Source organism: Dromiciops gliroides, chromosome 6 (assembly GCF_019393635.1).
Source record: "Dromiciops gliroides isolate mDroGli1 chromosome 6, mDroGli1.pri, whole genome shotgun sequence".
Lineage (NCBI taxonomy): Eukaryota > Metazoa > Chordata > Mammalia > Microbiotheria > Microbiotheriidae > Dromiciops > Dromiciops gliroides.
In genome coordinates, this window is record NC_057866.1 from 193818100 (window position 1) to 193832623 (window position 14524).

Genomic DNA, 14524 nt, shown 5'->3' on the forward strand with positions numbered 1-14524 from the left:
CTTTGTTTTATTATTTCTTGATATCTTGTAAAGTCATTAGCTTTTATTTGATCAAATCTAATTTTCAAATAGTTATTTTCTTCAGTAAGGTTTTGTATCTCTTTTTGCAAGATATTCTGTTTGCATATCTTTCTTCCCTAGCTCTCACTTCTTTCTTCATTTTCTCCTCTACTGTTCTCTTTTGTTTTTAAATCATTCTTAACTCTTTTTTCATTTATTTTATTTTTAGTTTATGGAATAAAACAAGCATTTCCATAATATAGTATAATTTTTAAATGCATATGAAACTGCAAATCTATTATGTAAAACTTACTATTCCTTTTAAATATATAATAGTTATCATGTAAATTTTTTTTCTTCACTCTCCCCCCAGAAATGGCTAGCATTAGTCACAAATATGTATGTGTGTATGCACATTTATAAGTTCTTTCTCTGAATGAAGATAGCCTGTTCTTTCATATGTCCTTTGTAGTTAATATGGGCATTTATAATCGTCAAAATGACTTATTTGCTCAAAGTTGTTCTTAAAGCAATATTGTGGTCATGTGTATAATATTCTCTTGATTCTGCTACTTTAACTCTTCTAGGAATTCTTCTTGGACTTATATCCAAGCTTTATTTTCCTTTGAGACTTTGCTTATAGATTATTTCAAGTCATTTTCTTCAGAGTTTGTCTTGAACTTCACTGTCACCATAATAGCTCTTTATGATTGGATTCCTTTTTTGTTTGCTCATTCCTCCAACCTACTCTTTGACTTTGGTGGGCCCCTGTTTGCTTCTGAGGGGGCTATTCTGTCCTCATATTTCTTACTGCTGCTTTCAGTGCTTCCCAAGTGGACTTGCTTTTGCAAGTTCCTGACCCAGGTTTGGGTCTATCAGCTTATCCCTGTTTGGGAGTTCAGAAAAACTCAACCACAGGGCTTTCTTAGGTCTGGGACTCCTGCCCTGATTATTATACTGTAGTCTTCCACACTGGACTAGAGACTTGGACTCTGCTCCTAAGATTAGAGATCCACAGCTAGGACCCATATTTGGTACTGCTCTTCTCCACTTTGGATCTGTAACCAGGACTAAATAGTGGACGAGAGCTGCCCAATGGTACCCATTACTGTGCTGGTTTAGGAAACTTCAGGAATCTCTTTCTGCTCCAGTCTTGGCCCCCTTTCAGTCCTTGTAGTGGTCTGCAGATCTCTGTCTCCCAAAGCCACTCTAGGCTGGAGGGGAAAAAAGATTCACAGTGACTTTTTGTTGGTTTTCCTAATCAGAATTCAGTCTGGTGTGTTTTTGTTATGTAAAAGATATATGGTCGGGAGCTAGGCTTTACTGCTTCATTTGACTCTGCCATCTTGACTCCACCCTCTAGCTGCCTCATTTAAATGTGCACTCTATGGGATCATAGAATTAGAGCTGGAAGTGGCTTATTTTATAGCTAAGGAAATTGATCCAGCTTTGTAGAAGGACTTATGTTGAAGGTTTGGGGGTTTTTTCTAAAAAAGAAATATAGTACCTGGGAATGCCACAGAAAAGGCTGTACAAATGGTTCTCTAGGCTATGGGCTTGATTCAAGGGGCCTACACTTTGAGTGGGAAGGAATTACTTGAAAAATTACTATCCAAGCCACATCTGTCCCTCCACATTCTGATTGGCTGGAGTTGAGGTGAAGTGTTTGCTGAATCTTTATGTGATTTATAACAAAAAAGGGGTAGTCCCAGCCAAATATCTAAGGCTTTGGATCCTCTATTCCAAGACCTCTGATTTAGTCACCAGGCAGTCAATTTGGCTGGAGGGGAAAGTGGAGTAGGAGAAAAAGACATAGTTTAATATGTTGTCTTTTGAACATTGGGTAGTATTTCATATCGCCTCCTGGAGGATTGATCACAGATCAGCTTACTTTAAAGCATAGAAAAGCATAGAAATAATTCTCCCTTCTCCCTTTGTTATGGGATGGCAAACTTGTCTGACTGCCCAGAAGCCTCCCACTCTATCCAGTCTCATCAGTGACAGGCATCACCATCATGACAAATGTGTATAACAACACAGGTGAGAAGGGTGGCCTATAAACAGAGGCCCTACTCAAAGGATAATTACTTGATCCCCTGATTTAATCCCAGAAGGAAATAGCCTGGAGTCAAGACACTCGGTGATCAAAAATAATCAGCTGAGTAGAAACATAAAGATTGTAGTTTTGCAAAACTCAAGGTCAGAAGTGAAAAATATCTGCCCTAGTGAAGGTTAATGGTGTCCTTGGTCATGGCCCTGGGGACTCAGCTATGTGCTCAAATGATGAGGATGAAGGGCTGACTGTAAGGAAGGCTGCCAGCATCCATCTGCTTACCTACTCAGTGTGTCTAGCAATTTTTAATTTGACACGTTGTCATTTGTTTTTGTCCCTCATTCTCTTTGGGTAAAATCTTTGTAGAATCAGAAAATGTTAGAACTATAATGAACCCTAGAGATCATTCAGTTTAACCCCATTATTTTAGAGCAGAAAAAACTGAAGCCCAAACTTGTATATTTATTGTTATCCTTACTAAGAACATAAGAAGTATTTCTTAGAAAATGTCCCTGGACAGGGGAAGGAGGTAGACAGGAAGAGCTTAGAAATGCAATGAAATGTAATAATACTAGCTAGCACTCAAATAGGGCTCCAAGGTTTGCAAAGTGTTTTCATATGTTATCTCAAATGGTCTTCACCACAACCCTGAGAGGTAGATACTCCTTTGATCCCCGTTTACAGATGACAAAACAAATGGTGAGACAGGCTATGTGACTTACCCTAGATCACACAGTTATTAAATATCTGAGGTGGGATTCAAACCCATGTATGCCTGATGCTTGGACAAGCACTCTATCCCCTGTGCTGTGTAGGTACCTCAATGTAGCTTTCTTCTATTCTCATTTTATTTTCAGTGTTTATTGGAAGCTGTGTTAATATAAGACTCCCATCTCTCTTAAAGAGGTACAGAATGGGCAGGAGAAGGAATGGTAAATGTCAAATTGTCATTAATCTTTCCTGGTCCAACAGGGTAAATTATTAGGACCTCAATAACTGAGAAAAGGGCTTGGAGTCTCACAAAAGACTTTGGTTTCCTTCTAGCCATTAGTGAAATCTTAGCTAAGTCACTGGGCCTCTGTTTCCTCAGCCATAAAATAAGGGATCGCCTCATTTTTTACTTAACAGAAATCTATTTTCTCTTTCTCCCATCCCCCCTCCATTGGCCGGGGAGGAAAATGAAAAATTCAGATAGAGAGATAATGAATTTGGTTTTGTTTTACTGTCAGTCCTATGAAATTGTAGCTGGGTTGGGGAGTTTGTTTAGTTATTTTCAGTTCATAACCATTTTGTCGATCATAATTCTTACAGCTTTCAAAGTCTTTTGTCTTTACGCTGTTATTATTATCATTGTGTAAATTGTTCTTATAGCTCTACTTATTTCACATGGCATCATTTCATGTCTTCCCATGTCTCTTTGAAATCATTTATTTCCTCATTCTTTACAGAATAGCAATATTCTGTGGCATTCATGTACCACAATTTGTTCACAATTCCCCAACTGATAGGCAGTCCCTTAGTTTACAGGGAGTTTTGGGCCACCACAAAAAAAGAGGCTATAAATATTTTTGTACACATAGGACCTTCTCTTTCTCTGATCTCTCTAGGGTGTATAACCCAGAAAAAGGCATGTCCTGTTTTGGGTTTTGTTTTTTGAGGGTTTTTTTGTATAATTCACATTGCTTTCCAGAATAGTTATAATAATTCGGTAGTCCACCAATATATGACTGTTTTCCCATGACATCTCCAACAGTTATCATCTTTTCCAATCTGGTGAGTGGTAGAACCTCAGAATTGTTTTAATTTGTATTTCTCCAATTATTAGCGATTTAGATCTTTAAGAAAAAAATAGGTAGCCTGTTCATACCTTAGATCACTTATCATTTGTGGAATTATTTTTATAAATTTAAGATCCTAGAAATGAGGCCTTTATCAGAGATGCTTGCTGCAAAAACCTCTAAGGTCCCTTCCAATTCAATGCCATAAAAGATATAGATATAGATATAGATAGATAGATAGATAGATAGATAGATAGATAGATAGATAGATAGATAGATAGATAGATAGATATCCCCTTTGGTTCAAATTGTAGATAAAAGGAAATCACATTGGAACTCCTCTGGATCAGAAAGGAAAAAACAATGTATACCCAAGGAAAATGCTCTCTTGAGGGAATTTAGATTTCTCCTTCCCCAAAGGGGAAGACAGAGAAGGCAAAGGCCAGTTCTCAAGATTTAAATCCCCCTTTTTCCCCAAAAGGAAGGAAACCAGACAGAGACAATGCCTGTGAATTTAGAGAAAGGTTTTACTAAGCAAGAAAGAAAAAATTTAACATGGTGCATAGGTACTAACTAGCCTATGTGGAATAGGATACCAGGTAAGGAACTTTGGAAGGAAAGGTGGGCTTAGAAAGAAATGTCAGTGGGTCCCATTCCCAAAGGGAGGGGGGTGAGGAATTCTGAGGGACAAAGATGTAGCCTTTGGTACACAAATCAGAAGGCATCCTTGGTGATAAGCACTTCACAGTTCAAGGCTTGATTAGGAGATGGCTTGTTAAGGAGATCTCTCAAAAGCCAGGATAATTCTGAGAGCCCCATAACTAAAGTTAGGGGGGTTGATGAAGACAAGGTTGTCTCCCAAAAAAGACCATAAACAAGATATATTCATAGTCTTATAGCCTGCAGTCAGGTAAGTCTTTGAAGATAGGAATGTCTCATGAAGGTCCATAAGCCGCCACCACCAAATAGCCCAGGACCAGCTTCAAAACTAACATGAGCTTAATTGACTTAAAAGTTACTAATTGTCTGCATATCTAGCTAGGTTTACTCTTGGTCACTGCAAAGGATTGTCAAGTAATTATGCTCCTTAGTCCTCATACAGCTCTTCTCAGTTACCTGAATAATTAGGAAACTCAAGTCAAGGCAGTTAGTGCACTCATTTACAAATGCATGCATACAACAGGTTCATGGAACCACTACCCAAGGACTTACCTGACTATGTTGATCTAGCAGATACAGCTATAAGCTACATTCTTTTTCTTCCTCTTTAAATCATTCCATTTCTTTCTCTTCCTTTTGTTGATAGATGGCATTCTCCAGTATTCCCCCAGAGTTCCTTTGTACTGTATACAGGTAGAAGAAGGGGAAAAGGTAAAGAAAAAAAGTCAGAAAATCTTGGTCAGACCAGAATTAGGAGCTTTGCACCCTGTAAGTGAAACAATTCAGGAAACCCTAACTCCATTTACACTTTAGATAGAGTAGGGGAGAATAAAATGCCTTTGTATTTTGACAAACTCTTTCCATTTAACCTAATTGTGGAACCCAAGGAAAGGCAGTCCTTTCCCCTCCCCTAAGCTCTTCTTTGTTCCTTGTTTCCTTCCTACCCTAACCCTATAAAAGGCTGGAGGATGGAGCACTGTCAGATGTTGGCAGAAAGATTCTTGAAAAAGGAGAGTCACCTGGGATTGTTTACAGAGATTACCTGAAAGGTTCTCCATCCCAGGTGAGGTGGGACAACAACCTACAAGGGTCATGTTCCATGGTCAAAGGAAAGAGCCAATATTTCTAATATACCCTCCCCAGCTCCACATGGTAAAAGGAAATGGACCTTGTAAGTTAAGGGGGAAAAGCATTGGACTAAGTTGTCGGAAGTCCCGGAGTCTCCTCTCTGAGCCTCAGTTTCTTGACCTGTAAAAGAAAGGTAATAATACTCTAGGGCAGAGGCGTCAGACACAGGAACATGTGACCAACATGCAGCCCAGACCAGATTATAAGGTATTGTGCAATAATTAACAAAATAAATAAAAACACAAGAGAACATAATGTGAATATGTAGCTTTCTAAGTCACTATGCAGCCTATGGGGATCCTTACCTGTGGTTTACTAGGACCCATTTCTATTTGAGTTTATCACCACTGCTCTAGGGTTAGGCTTGAGGAAAGTAGAGCACTGGACCTGAATTCAAATGTGACCTCAGACATTAGCTGTGTGACCCTGGGCAAGTCACTTAACCTCAGTTTCCTTAATGTTAAATGAAGCTCTTACTAGCAACTACTCCCAGGGTGGTTGTGAAGATCAAATGAGATACTATCTATAAAGTAATTAGCACAATGCCTGGCACATAGGTAAGCACTTAAATGCCTGTTTCCTTTCTTTCTTCTCGTTAAGTGCTAAAGAAACATAAACTACTTATTTTTAAATATTCCATACTTGAGGTTAATCACTGGTTTTGGTCTTCATTATGTCAGCACTTTTTAGTACAAGTACACTTGTTTTACTTCTTGGTCCAGGCCTACAATTTGTTAGGTGTTGGGAGCTTCTAGAACTGAAGTCTCTCATTGGCTTGTTGTTGTTTGTCCTTTGTTCTTGAAGAGGACCAATGACATGAGGAGATGATGTTTTGACTTGCAGTGAATTAGATTTGAATGAGGAAGAGCTGTGCAAAGTCACCAGCCTCACTCTCTCCTCCTTGGTCCAGTGGCAAGATATGTCTATATGACCTATGGGTCAGGACAAGTGGTGATGGCCCCAGATGCAGTGGGAGACCTTGGCCTTTTTAAGCTAGGCCTTAGTTTGTCTGAGGTAATGCTCATTCAGTGAGTAAGGCTAGGTAAGAATGAAGGGGAAAGATGGCCTAGTTTGCCTTCACAACAGAAGCAATCTGGGAAGGGAAGAGCCTCATTGGATGCAGATCTTCCATACCTTACAGTCTTAGAGAACTGCCCAGAATCACACAGCCAGTATTTGGCGGGGGGGGGGGGGGGGGGGGGCCGGGTACTTGAAACAAGGTCTTTAAAATCAGCCCTTCCTTCACTATGCCATTCACTACCTCTGGTACCACAGAAAACTCCTATTTCTGCCAGCTGACATTTATACCTAGGGTTTTAAGACTTAGAATAAGCTTTATTGTCTAATTTAATCAATGTAAAGTCTTTTCCTTTCAATACCAACTTCCTTTTCCCTATTTACAAAATAAAATTTTAAAAGGAAAACAATTAGAACCAACTCAAGATAACAGATTTGCTCCCTAATTAGACTTACACCTGTCAGATCATCCCTTATCTCAAGTAGAACTTCGGAAACCTTCAACTTCAAAGCTGCAGTATGCATAAAAAGCCTGTCTATTTTTTCAGGGAAATAAATGGTGCATCCCCTCATTATTTGAGTATGGATTAACCATGGGGCCTTCCTCAAGATTGCCAGGAGTGTGGCAGCACGGTCGAGTGGCAAGGATACTGGAATTGGAGTCATTTTCCCCCCATTACCTCTAGTCTAAGGTTTCTTCGAGTTCCATATCTATGATCCTTCTGAGTGGTTCCAAACAATGACAGAGCGCCTTTAAAAGAAACTCTTATAAAACCCAGGCCTACCCCATCCCTAATCTATGTTCCTGTACTGGGGATCCCATGCCCCATTCACATTGTTGTCCCAAAGCAACCCTGTGGTAGGGGGGAGAAGCCTAGAGTCCTATATTGTGTATAATCCATAAAGTCACCATGTTCAGTGCAAAAAACAAACAAAAAACGCAGGCCTACAGCTTTATGTTTTGTCTCTTATTTTAATACTAATCATATCCTGAAAACCAAGATATACAAAAGAAACAAAATCTGTCCACTTGTGTTGTCTAATCCTACTTGATGAAAGAATCCCGGGACAAGTCCTAGGTACTTGTCATTACTTACTTCAGTCTCTTTTCTTTCTGGTCTCTCTAGGACAAAACTTTATTCCATCCGGTGAGCAACAGCTGCATTGATTGCAACCCATCAGAGAAGAAGATTTTCATGAACAGATGTGACCCTCTCTCGGAGACTCAGCAGTGGATTTTTGAACACATTAACATGACTATTTTAGAAAAAGTGAACAGCAACATCAGCTCCTAGAAAGAAAGAAAGGACATCGGGGACAATGACATGCAGATTGCAAGTGAAATTTCGGCCAGCGGCATCTGGGTCGAAGGAGTCAGGAATTAAAATTTCCTAGATCCAGGAAGCCTGTTTAAAGGATTAAGGAGATGCCGAGGCAGAGCCCAGTAAGCTGCCACCATGGACTTCCTGCATCTGAACGACTTGGCTGAGAATCTCACCAGCTGCTTCAGAGAACTACAGACTGGCATTTCCCTTGCTGGTCAAGGGCAAACTTTATTAAGGACTTTTCAAAACAACTTCTGAGTTAATAAAGTGAAACAAAATCCTAGCATTTCTCAGGTCAAATCCTGCAGTAGTGAGTAGCTATGAATGGATGCTATTAATTGGGGGAGGGGTGGGCAAAGGGAAGGGGGGAAAAACCCGAGTGCATGACTGCTATGGAAAACCTGAAGCTCTCACAGGTTTAGAACTAGCCCCACTTCAGGGATCGTAGGCTATCCCCACAAGTGGACAAACTATACTTTTGGTGCCATTCTCTTAATAAAAATGGGTTAAGCAGGTTTAACCCTTAGACTGCTGCAGCTGACTTTAGAGTACTCCTATCTCTGTTTGTCACTAAAATGGCAAGGGGGGATGGGGGGAAGGGTTCAAGAACTTCATGCTTCCAGCAGTTATCATTCCATTGGTATGTATACTCCATCTACTCAGCACAGCTCAAAACTCCCCTGTAACTGAATGTGATTAGTAGAGTGGCTACAGCCAAAAAAATTGGTCATCCCAAAGTCAAGATGATAATGGGCCTCTTCCAAGCTTAGCTGGATCCTGGTATAACAGACATACAATCCACACAGTCCTCATTGCTAAAGTAATTAAATTAATTTTAGCACATCCTAGGATCTTGGATCTAAAGCTGGAAGAGACCTCAGAGGGCTATGGAGGCTAACCCCAATCATTTCATTTTACTTTTTCAGACTGGCTATCTCACCCAGGCTGAAAGTACATAGGCCCAATCCCAATACTGCTTGGTAGAGAAGTTGTAACCTGCTCTGTTTGGAGAGCCTGGCAGCGCTCCCCTCCCAGGGGCCCACCATATTGGTGCCAGACTTAATGTGGACACCTGATTAGCTTTAAGCCTATTGCAATTAAGAACTCCCAAACTCAAGCGTCAGCCTCCCCAGCATTCAGAACTGGAGGCACGTGTGATACCCCACCCAGCCCACTTATTTTACAATTGAGGAAATGAAGTCCATTCTCTCGTCTTTTTTTTTTTTAACTTTAGAGCAGCTGGAATCTGTTGTGATGTCATATACCACTTAACTCAGCTAACTTTCAAATTCATCATCCAGAAAGAAATATGTCACAGGAGAGGCAAAACAATATGGCCCTTTGGAGAAGGATTTCCTCAGGAAGTCTATATTTACCTTTCCATTCTCTTTAGAAAATGGAATCGTTTGATTCTTATTCAATGATGACATTTACTAAGACAGGAAATGGAGTAAGATTGATATGGTCTAATTTCTTTAGTATCCATGAGGAGATGCTTAAACTGGAATAAGGTCTGGCTCCCAGCCATTAATGGAAATGACTGGGGTCCCAGCAGTTCAGTTTGCACAATATTAGGAGCTTAGGAGAAGAGTGATTTTGTCTGTGTTTGTTACATTTGGGACTACATAGTGGAAATTTCTATTAATAACAGAGTTCAGACACCACCTTCTGCTAATGGCATAGTATTTCAAAGGTGAGGTCATTTTTGTTGGCGCTAGGGAAAAACAAACATTAAAGTACCTTTTCATGTGACAGAATTCTACAAATGGTGCATTTCTCAGTCTCTCTAGGCAGACAGGAAGATGGTTTCCTTTCTTCTTTTTTTCCTTTTTTTTCCAGGGTCCTCTTGTTTTTTCAGCTCTCACACAATTTAATATATCATGTTGGATCCTGAATCAAAGAATCAAGAGTTACAAGTTATCATGGAGATTCTTTGGGCCAACCTCCATCCATTTTACAGAATGTAAAACCAAGGTTGGGGATGTAAAGTGATTTGCCCAAGATGCATATAATCATAAACTTAGAACTTAAAAGGATCTTAGGGGAATGTCTCTTCCAACTCCCTCATGTTTTATTTTGGTTTGGTTTAGTTTTTTGCTGGGCAATGAGGGTTAAGTGACTTGCCCAGGGTCACACAGCTAGTAAGTGTCAAGTGTCTGAGGCCAGATTTGAACTCAAGTCCTCCTGAATCCAGGACTAGTGCTTTATCCACTGCACCACCTAGCTGTGCCCCCATTTTACAAATGAAGAAAATGAGCCCCAAAGAGGCAACATGTCTTGTTCAAGTACACTGAGGTTAGTAAGGGGTAGAACCAGAATTCAAACCTAGTTATTTTAACTCAAATCCACTCTCAGGTCACAGTCAATGACAGAATCAGGACTGGTTTCTTAATTGATAATTAGTCCTGTGCTGCTTCCTTGGATGCACCATGAACTCACCAGAATATCATAGTCAGGAATCGTAGATTTAGAGCTCAGCTAGTTCAGCCTCCTTACAGATAAAGAAACTGAAGCCCTAAGAGGATAACTGATTTGACCAAGCTCATACATAGAGTAAGCATCAGAGGTGAGATTGGAAACCAGATCTGACTGCATAAGCAGTACTTTCCCCACTATAGATGTTCTCTCTCTCCCTCCATCTTGAGGCAAGACCAAAGTGAATACTTCCCCTCATGTTCTGATTACATGTTTGCACAGCATCAGCATTCACTTTTGGAAAGTTTAATGCACAAAACAGCTCCTATATTTGGATGCTTTCCTACATCTTTGACAGCTAACTACAATGTCCAGTTAAACTGTCCCGCCTAAGAATGGGGGCTGATTCATTTCGTTTTCTTTACTGAATTTTCAAGTACACTTGTGAAGAGCTTTTCTTCTTAAACTGACAGTCACCAAGAGATTTTGTGTAGGTCAAGAGATCTTGAAGCATTCAAGATGCATAGCTGAGAAAAATCAATAGTGGGAAATTAACCTGTGTGTTGAACAATTCCAGAGAGTGAGTGGAGATTTATCACAGAGTGTTGAAAGAGCAATATGGCTGTAGAATTAGATGAGCCCCATAAAAATTCACATTATGTCATTAAATCGTTGGGTACTATTTATATTGAGGGTGAAGGGTCCTCCCTAGGTTCTAATATCATGGAAGATCCAGGTTTGAAATGATCTTTTTGGATATTTCCATGTGAAATTTACTACCACTTATGGGCCACTCTCCTTTTAAAAAGCAGGCATATTTGGGATCCACAAAAAATGAACTATTCCCTCCAGTCTTAGAGAAATCTGTGCCTCTGCTGAAGAAATATGGCAACAATGAGACTGAATGAAGGTTACCTATATTAAGGGGATTCAGAGCCTGGAAAAAACAGAATCATGAAACAGGAAAGCCAATCTTAATAATGTCAAGCTGCCTAATCAGACTTATCAAGCTACCTTTCCATATTGGCAAGTAGGGAGCATCCAGTTGGGGGGGGGGGAGTGTGAAGGGTGAAAACAAATAAGGGTGAAAAGAAGGGTGAAAAAATGGGGTCTCTTTGAAAGAGTCTAACACTCAAAAGAAATGGCCACAGTAACAGTGAAGTCTATACAACCACAGTGAGACAATCTTTGCATTCACTGAATATCTACTATTGTTAAAGGAAATGGTAAGCTTGTATTTTGGAGTAAAAGGAGAGAACCAAACATAGAATTCTGACAGTCAGGAACACCTGACAGGAAAACTTCTTCCACCACTCAATATCTGCAACTCAGTTATAATTTATAATCTTAATGAGTTGATTGGAGACACGTAGAGGTTGTGACTTGCCCAGGGTCATTGAAGTCAACTAAAGGCAGAATTTGAACCCAGGTCCTCCTAAGGTCAGTTCCCAGTTAACCTAAATACTTCCTTTATATTTCTTTGGTGAAGGAATCCAAAGGGTTGTCTGGAAAGGGTTTTCTTTCTTAAAAGGAGCGTAATTTAAAATTAGGAGAACAAGGCATTAAACTATCCTATTACCAGGATGAAAAATTAAAAACCAGGAAAAGAAAAGTATCAATTTAGAGGAGTTAATATGATGTTGCAAATTATCATCTGCCTATAAAATAATGGTAAATTATAATTTTGCCCAGGGAGGTAGAAAAGGATGCTGATTTTTCCATTTAAATCTTGTTATATGCTTCCATACTAGAATCTGAGCTCCATAGGCAGAGGGAAAAACCGAACTGATCTTTCAAAAAAATGTTTGTTTGTCAGACAGCATGAATGCCAGGGTCAGAAGTTGTCAGGGTCAGTGTCTTCACTTGCCTCTGCTATGTAATAAGAATAATTATTACATATTCACTTTCATATCTATCCATTAATTTGAGGTCTCAGCAGGGAATACAAAGCTTGGGGTTGTTAACATAGATACCTAACATCCCTCATTGGACTTTGGGTCTCTAAACAATGAAAAAATTACATATGATTCAAACCCAGCTAAAAGCCTGTGAATGGATTTCTATTCATGCCATGCTTTAAAAATTAATAATAACCCCAACTCCAATCCCTGACACAACCTCTTTAGGCTGGCACTGAGTCATTCTAAGAGCCTCAGGATGTAAGCAAAACTGGCTAATAAATAGTCATTTTCACCTTGCTTTAGGTGATGGAAGAAACTCTCTAGGAGTCTGACTATAATCAAATGGGCAGTTATATTTCAAATTTTTACCAACAACAACAACAAGAGGAAACAAAATAAAACTTCAGAGGCAACAAGGTAATGTGGGAAAAACCACTGGATTCCAAGTGGAAGGACCTAGGATTAAATCCCACCCAGTCAGTCAACACACTGTGTGGCTATAATTCAAAAATCACTTAATCTCCATGTGCCTCAGTTTCATGAATGAAAGGGTTTGAATTAGATGGCCTTTAAGTTTCCAACCAGCTAACTCTATAATCCTGTGGTAGATGTGATGGAGCTTACAAAACCATGTACAGGAGAAAACAGGTAGAGAAAAAGGAGAAAAGACAGAATGACACAGAGCAATTTGGGGTGGGAAGAGGCCCAGATTTCACAATGAGGCAACTCCCTCTATCAATACAAATCTGTACCTGTCCGGCAACCAAAGTCTTAAAGCTTTGCCTGAGGAACTAAGGGTTAAGTGACTTATTATGTAGGTTCACTCAACCAGGAAGCAGTCAAAGGCAAATATCTCGAACATCTTCCTGACTCTGTCTGAGCTGCTTCTTTCTCACTGGGCGCACTTTCCGGTTCTAGAAGGGGTGTTTGTGCTGTTCTCTAATATTCCCAGTCCAGGCCAAGACAGCAGAGGGACTTTTAAACAAAACTGAATCGTACAGTATGGTGCTATAACTCTGGTGGTGCAACCAGGACTTTGATCCAGGCTGCCAAAGTTTAGAGGAGAGAACTGATAGCATTTTCAGTCCTTCAACAGCATAGAAACAACTGAGCTTAGCAACTAGATATAAATATATATTTATAACTGATATAAATCAGTTAGAATGGGAAATAGCCACAATCTGGCTGATGTCCTCCCTAGCAGAGGACCAGTCTGCCACCCACTCTCACCCCCAAAAATGTCCTGGCAACTGTCTTATCCCAGAGTTACCACCGCCTCTCCACAACTTGACTTACAGAACATTTTGTACCCCAGGATTAAAAATTGTGAGTTCTGGATCTGCTAAACTCCCTGCTTCCTGCTTCCCTGATATATATTTCAAGTGTTACAGGATATTACATTATGCTCTTTTCTTTCAAATAATCATTGCCTCTGATCCCAATTACTATTTGGCTAGAGCACTAAGAACTAAAGCCATCCTAACAGTCTGACACAGAAAACACCAATCCATCTCCAGGAGCCCACTATGGTGAAGTCATAAGCTTCTTACCTTGGCAGGGACATCACCGTGTGGTATCTCTGAGTATCCCTCTGCATGCATGTAAGAAAAGATCTTGGATTTATGGCCTTAGAGCTATTTGTGACACAGTTTGCTGGTTTCAAGGTTAGCCTTTGTTTGGAGAGCTCCCTCCCCCCTCCCCTGTTGCTAGACGCCAGACTGTCACTGTTGCTTCCCCACCATCCAGAGATATGCCATGTTGTTTGACACTGAGCGTCCATCAAATAATTCTCTCCTCCTGCCTTGAAAATTGCTCCCCTCCAGTTCCCCATACAAAGGCTGTCTGTGTCTCCAGCTGAGACCTGTTCTCCACACATGTCCAGCCCAGCAGAGGGGCACTGCTTGAGGCCCGCAGGCCTGCTTACATTCTGGGGCCTCATTGTTATTGACTATCCAGCCACTTACTCTAACCCGTAGGGGTATGAGCCCATCTGCCTGCTACCTTATTTGCCCCCTACCCCCATCCCCTCTCCCTGCCTCTTGAGAAAGATAAACTGTTTCTGACTTGTGACATTTCTACAGTGCTCCAGAAGACAACAGGTTCAGCCCCTTCCCTACCAACAGCAACAGGACTAGCCAGGCCCAACTAACTAAAATGACTGGTTATCTAGCTGGTCACTAACTAGAATAGCTGATTATTATGGTCTTAGAGATCTAAGGTCCCTTTCAGTTCTTTGTGATCCTATGA

The 14524-nt window shown here is 40.3% G+C and overlaps 1 protein-coding gene across 2 annotated transcripts in view; it reads left to right on the top strand.

Moving 5' to 3' along the window:
* The window catches only part of GALNTL6 (polypeptide N-acetylgalactosaminyltransferase like 6), a 1532830-nt gene extending 1524349 nt beyond the window's left edge, over nt 1-8481 (top strand). For both annotated transcript variants that reach the window (XM_043972447.1, XM_043972448.1), the window contains one exon: nt 7764-8481. In XM_043972447.1, the coding sequence (XP_043828382.1) occupies nt 7764-7931 (168 nt within the window). In that variant the 3' untranslated portion in view covers nt 7932-8481. The remainder of the gene's footprint in view (nt 1-7763) is intronic.
* The last annotated feature ends 6043 nt before the right edge of the window (nt 8482-14524 follow it).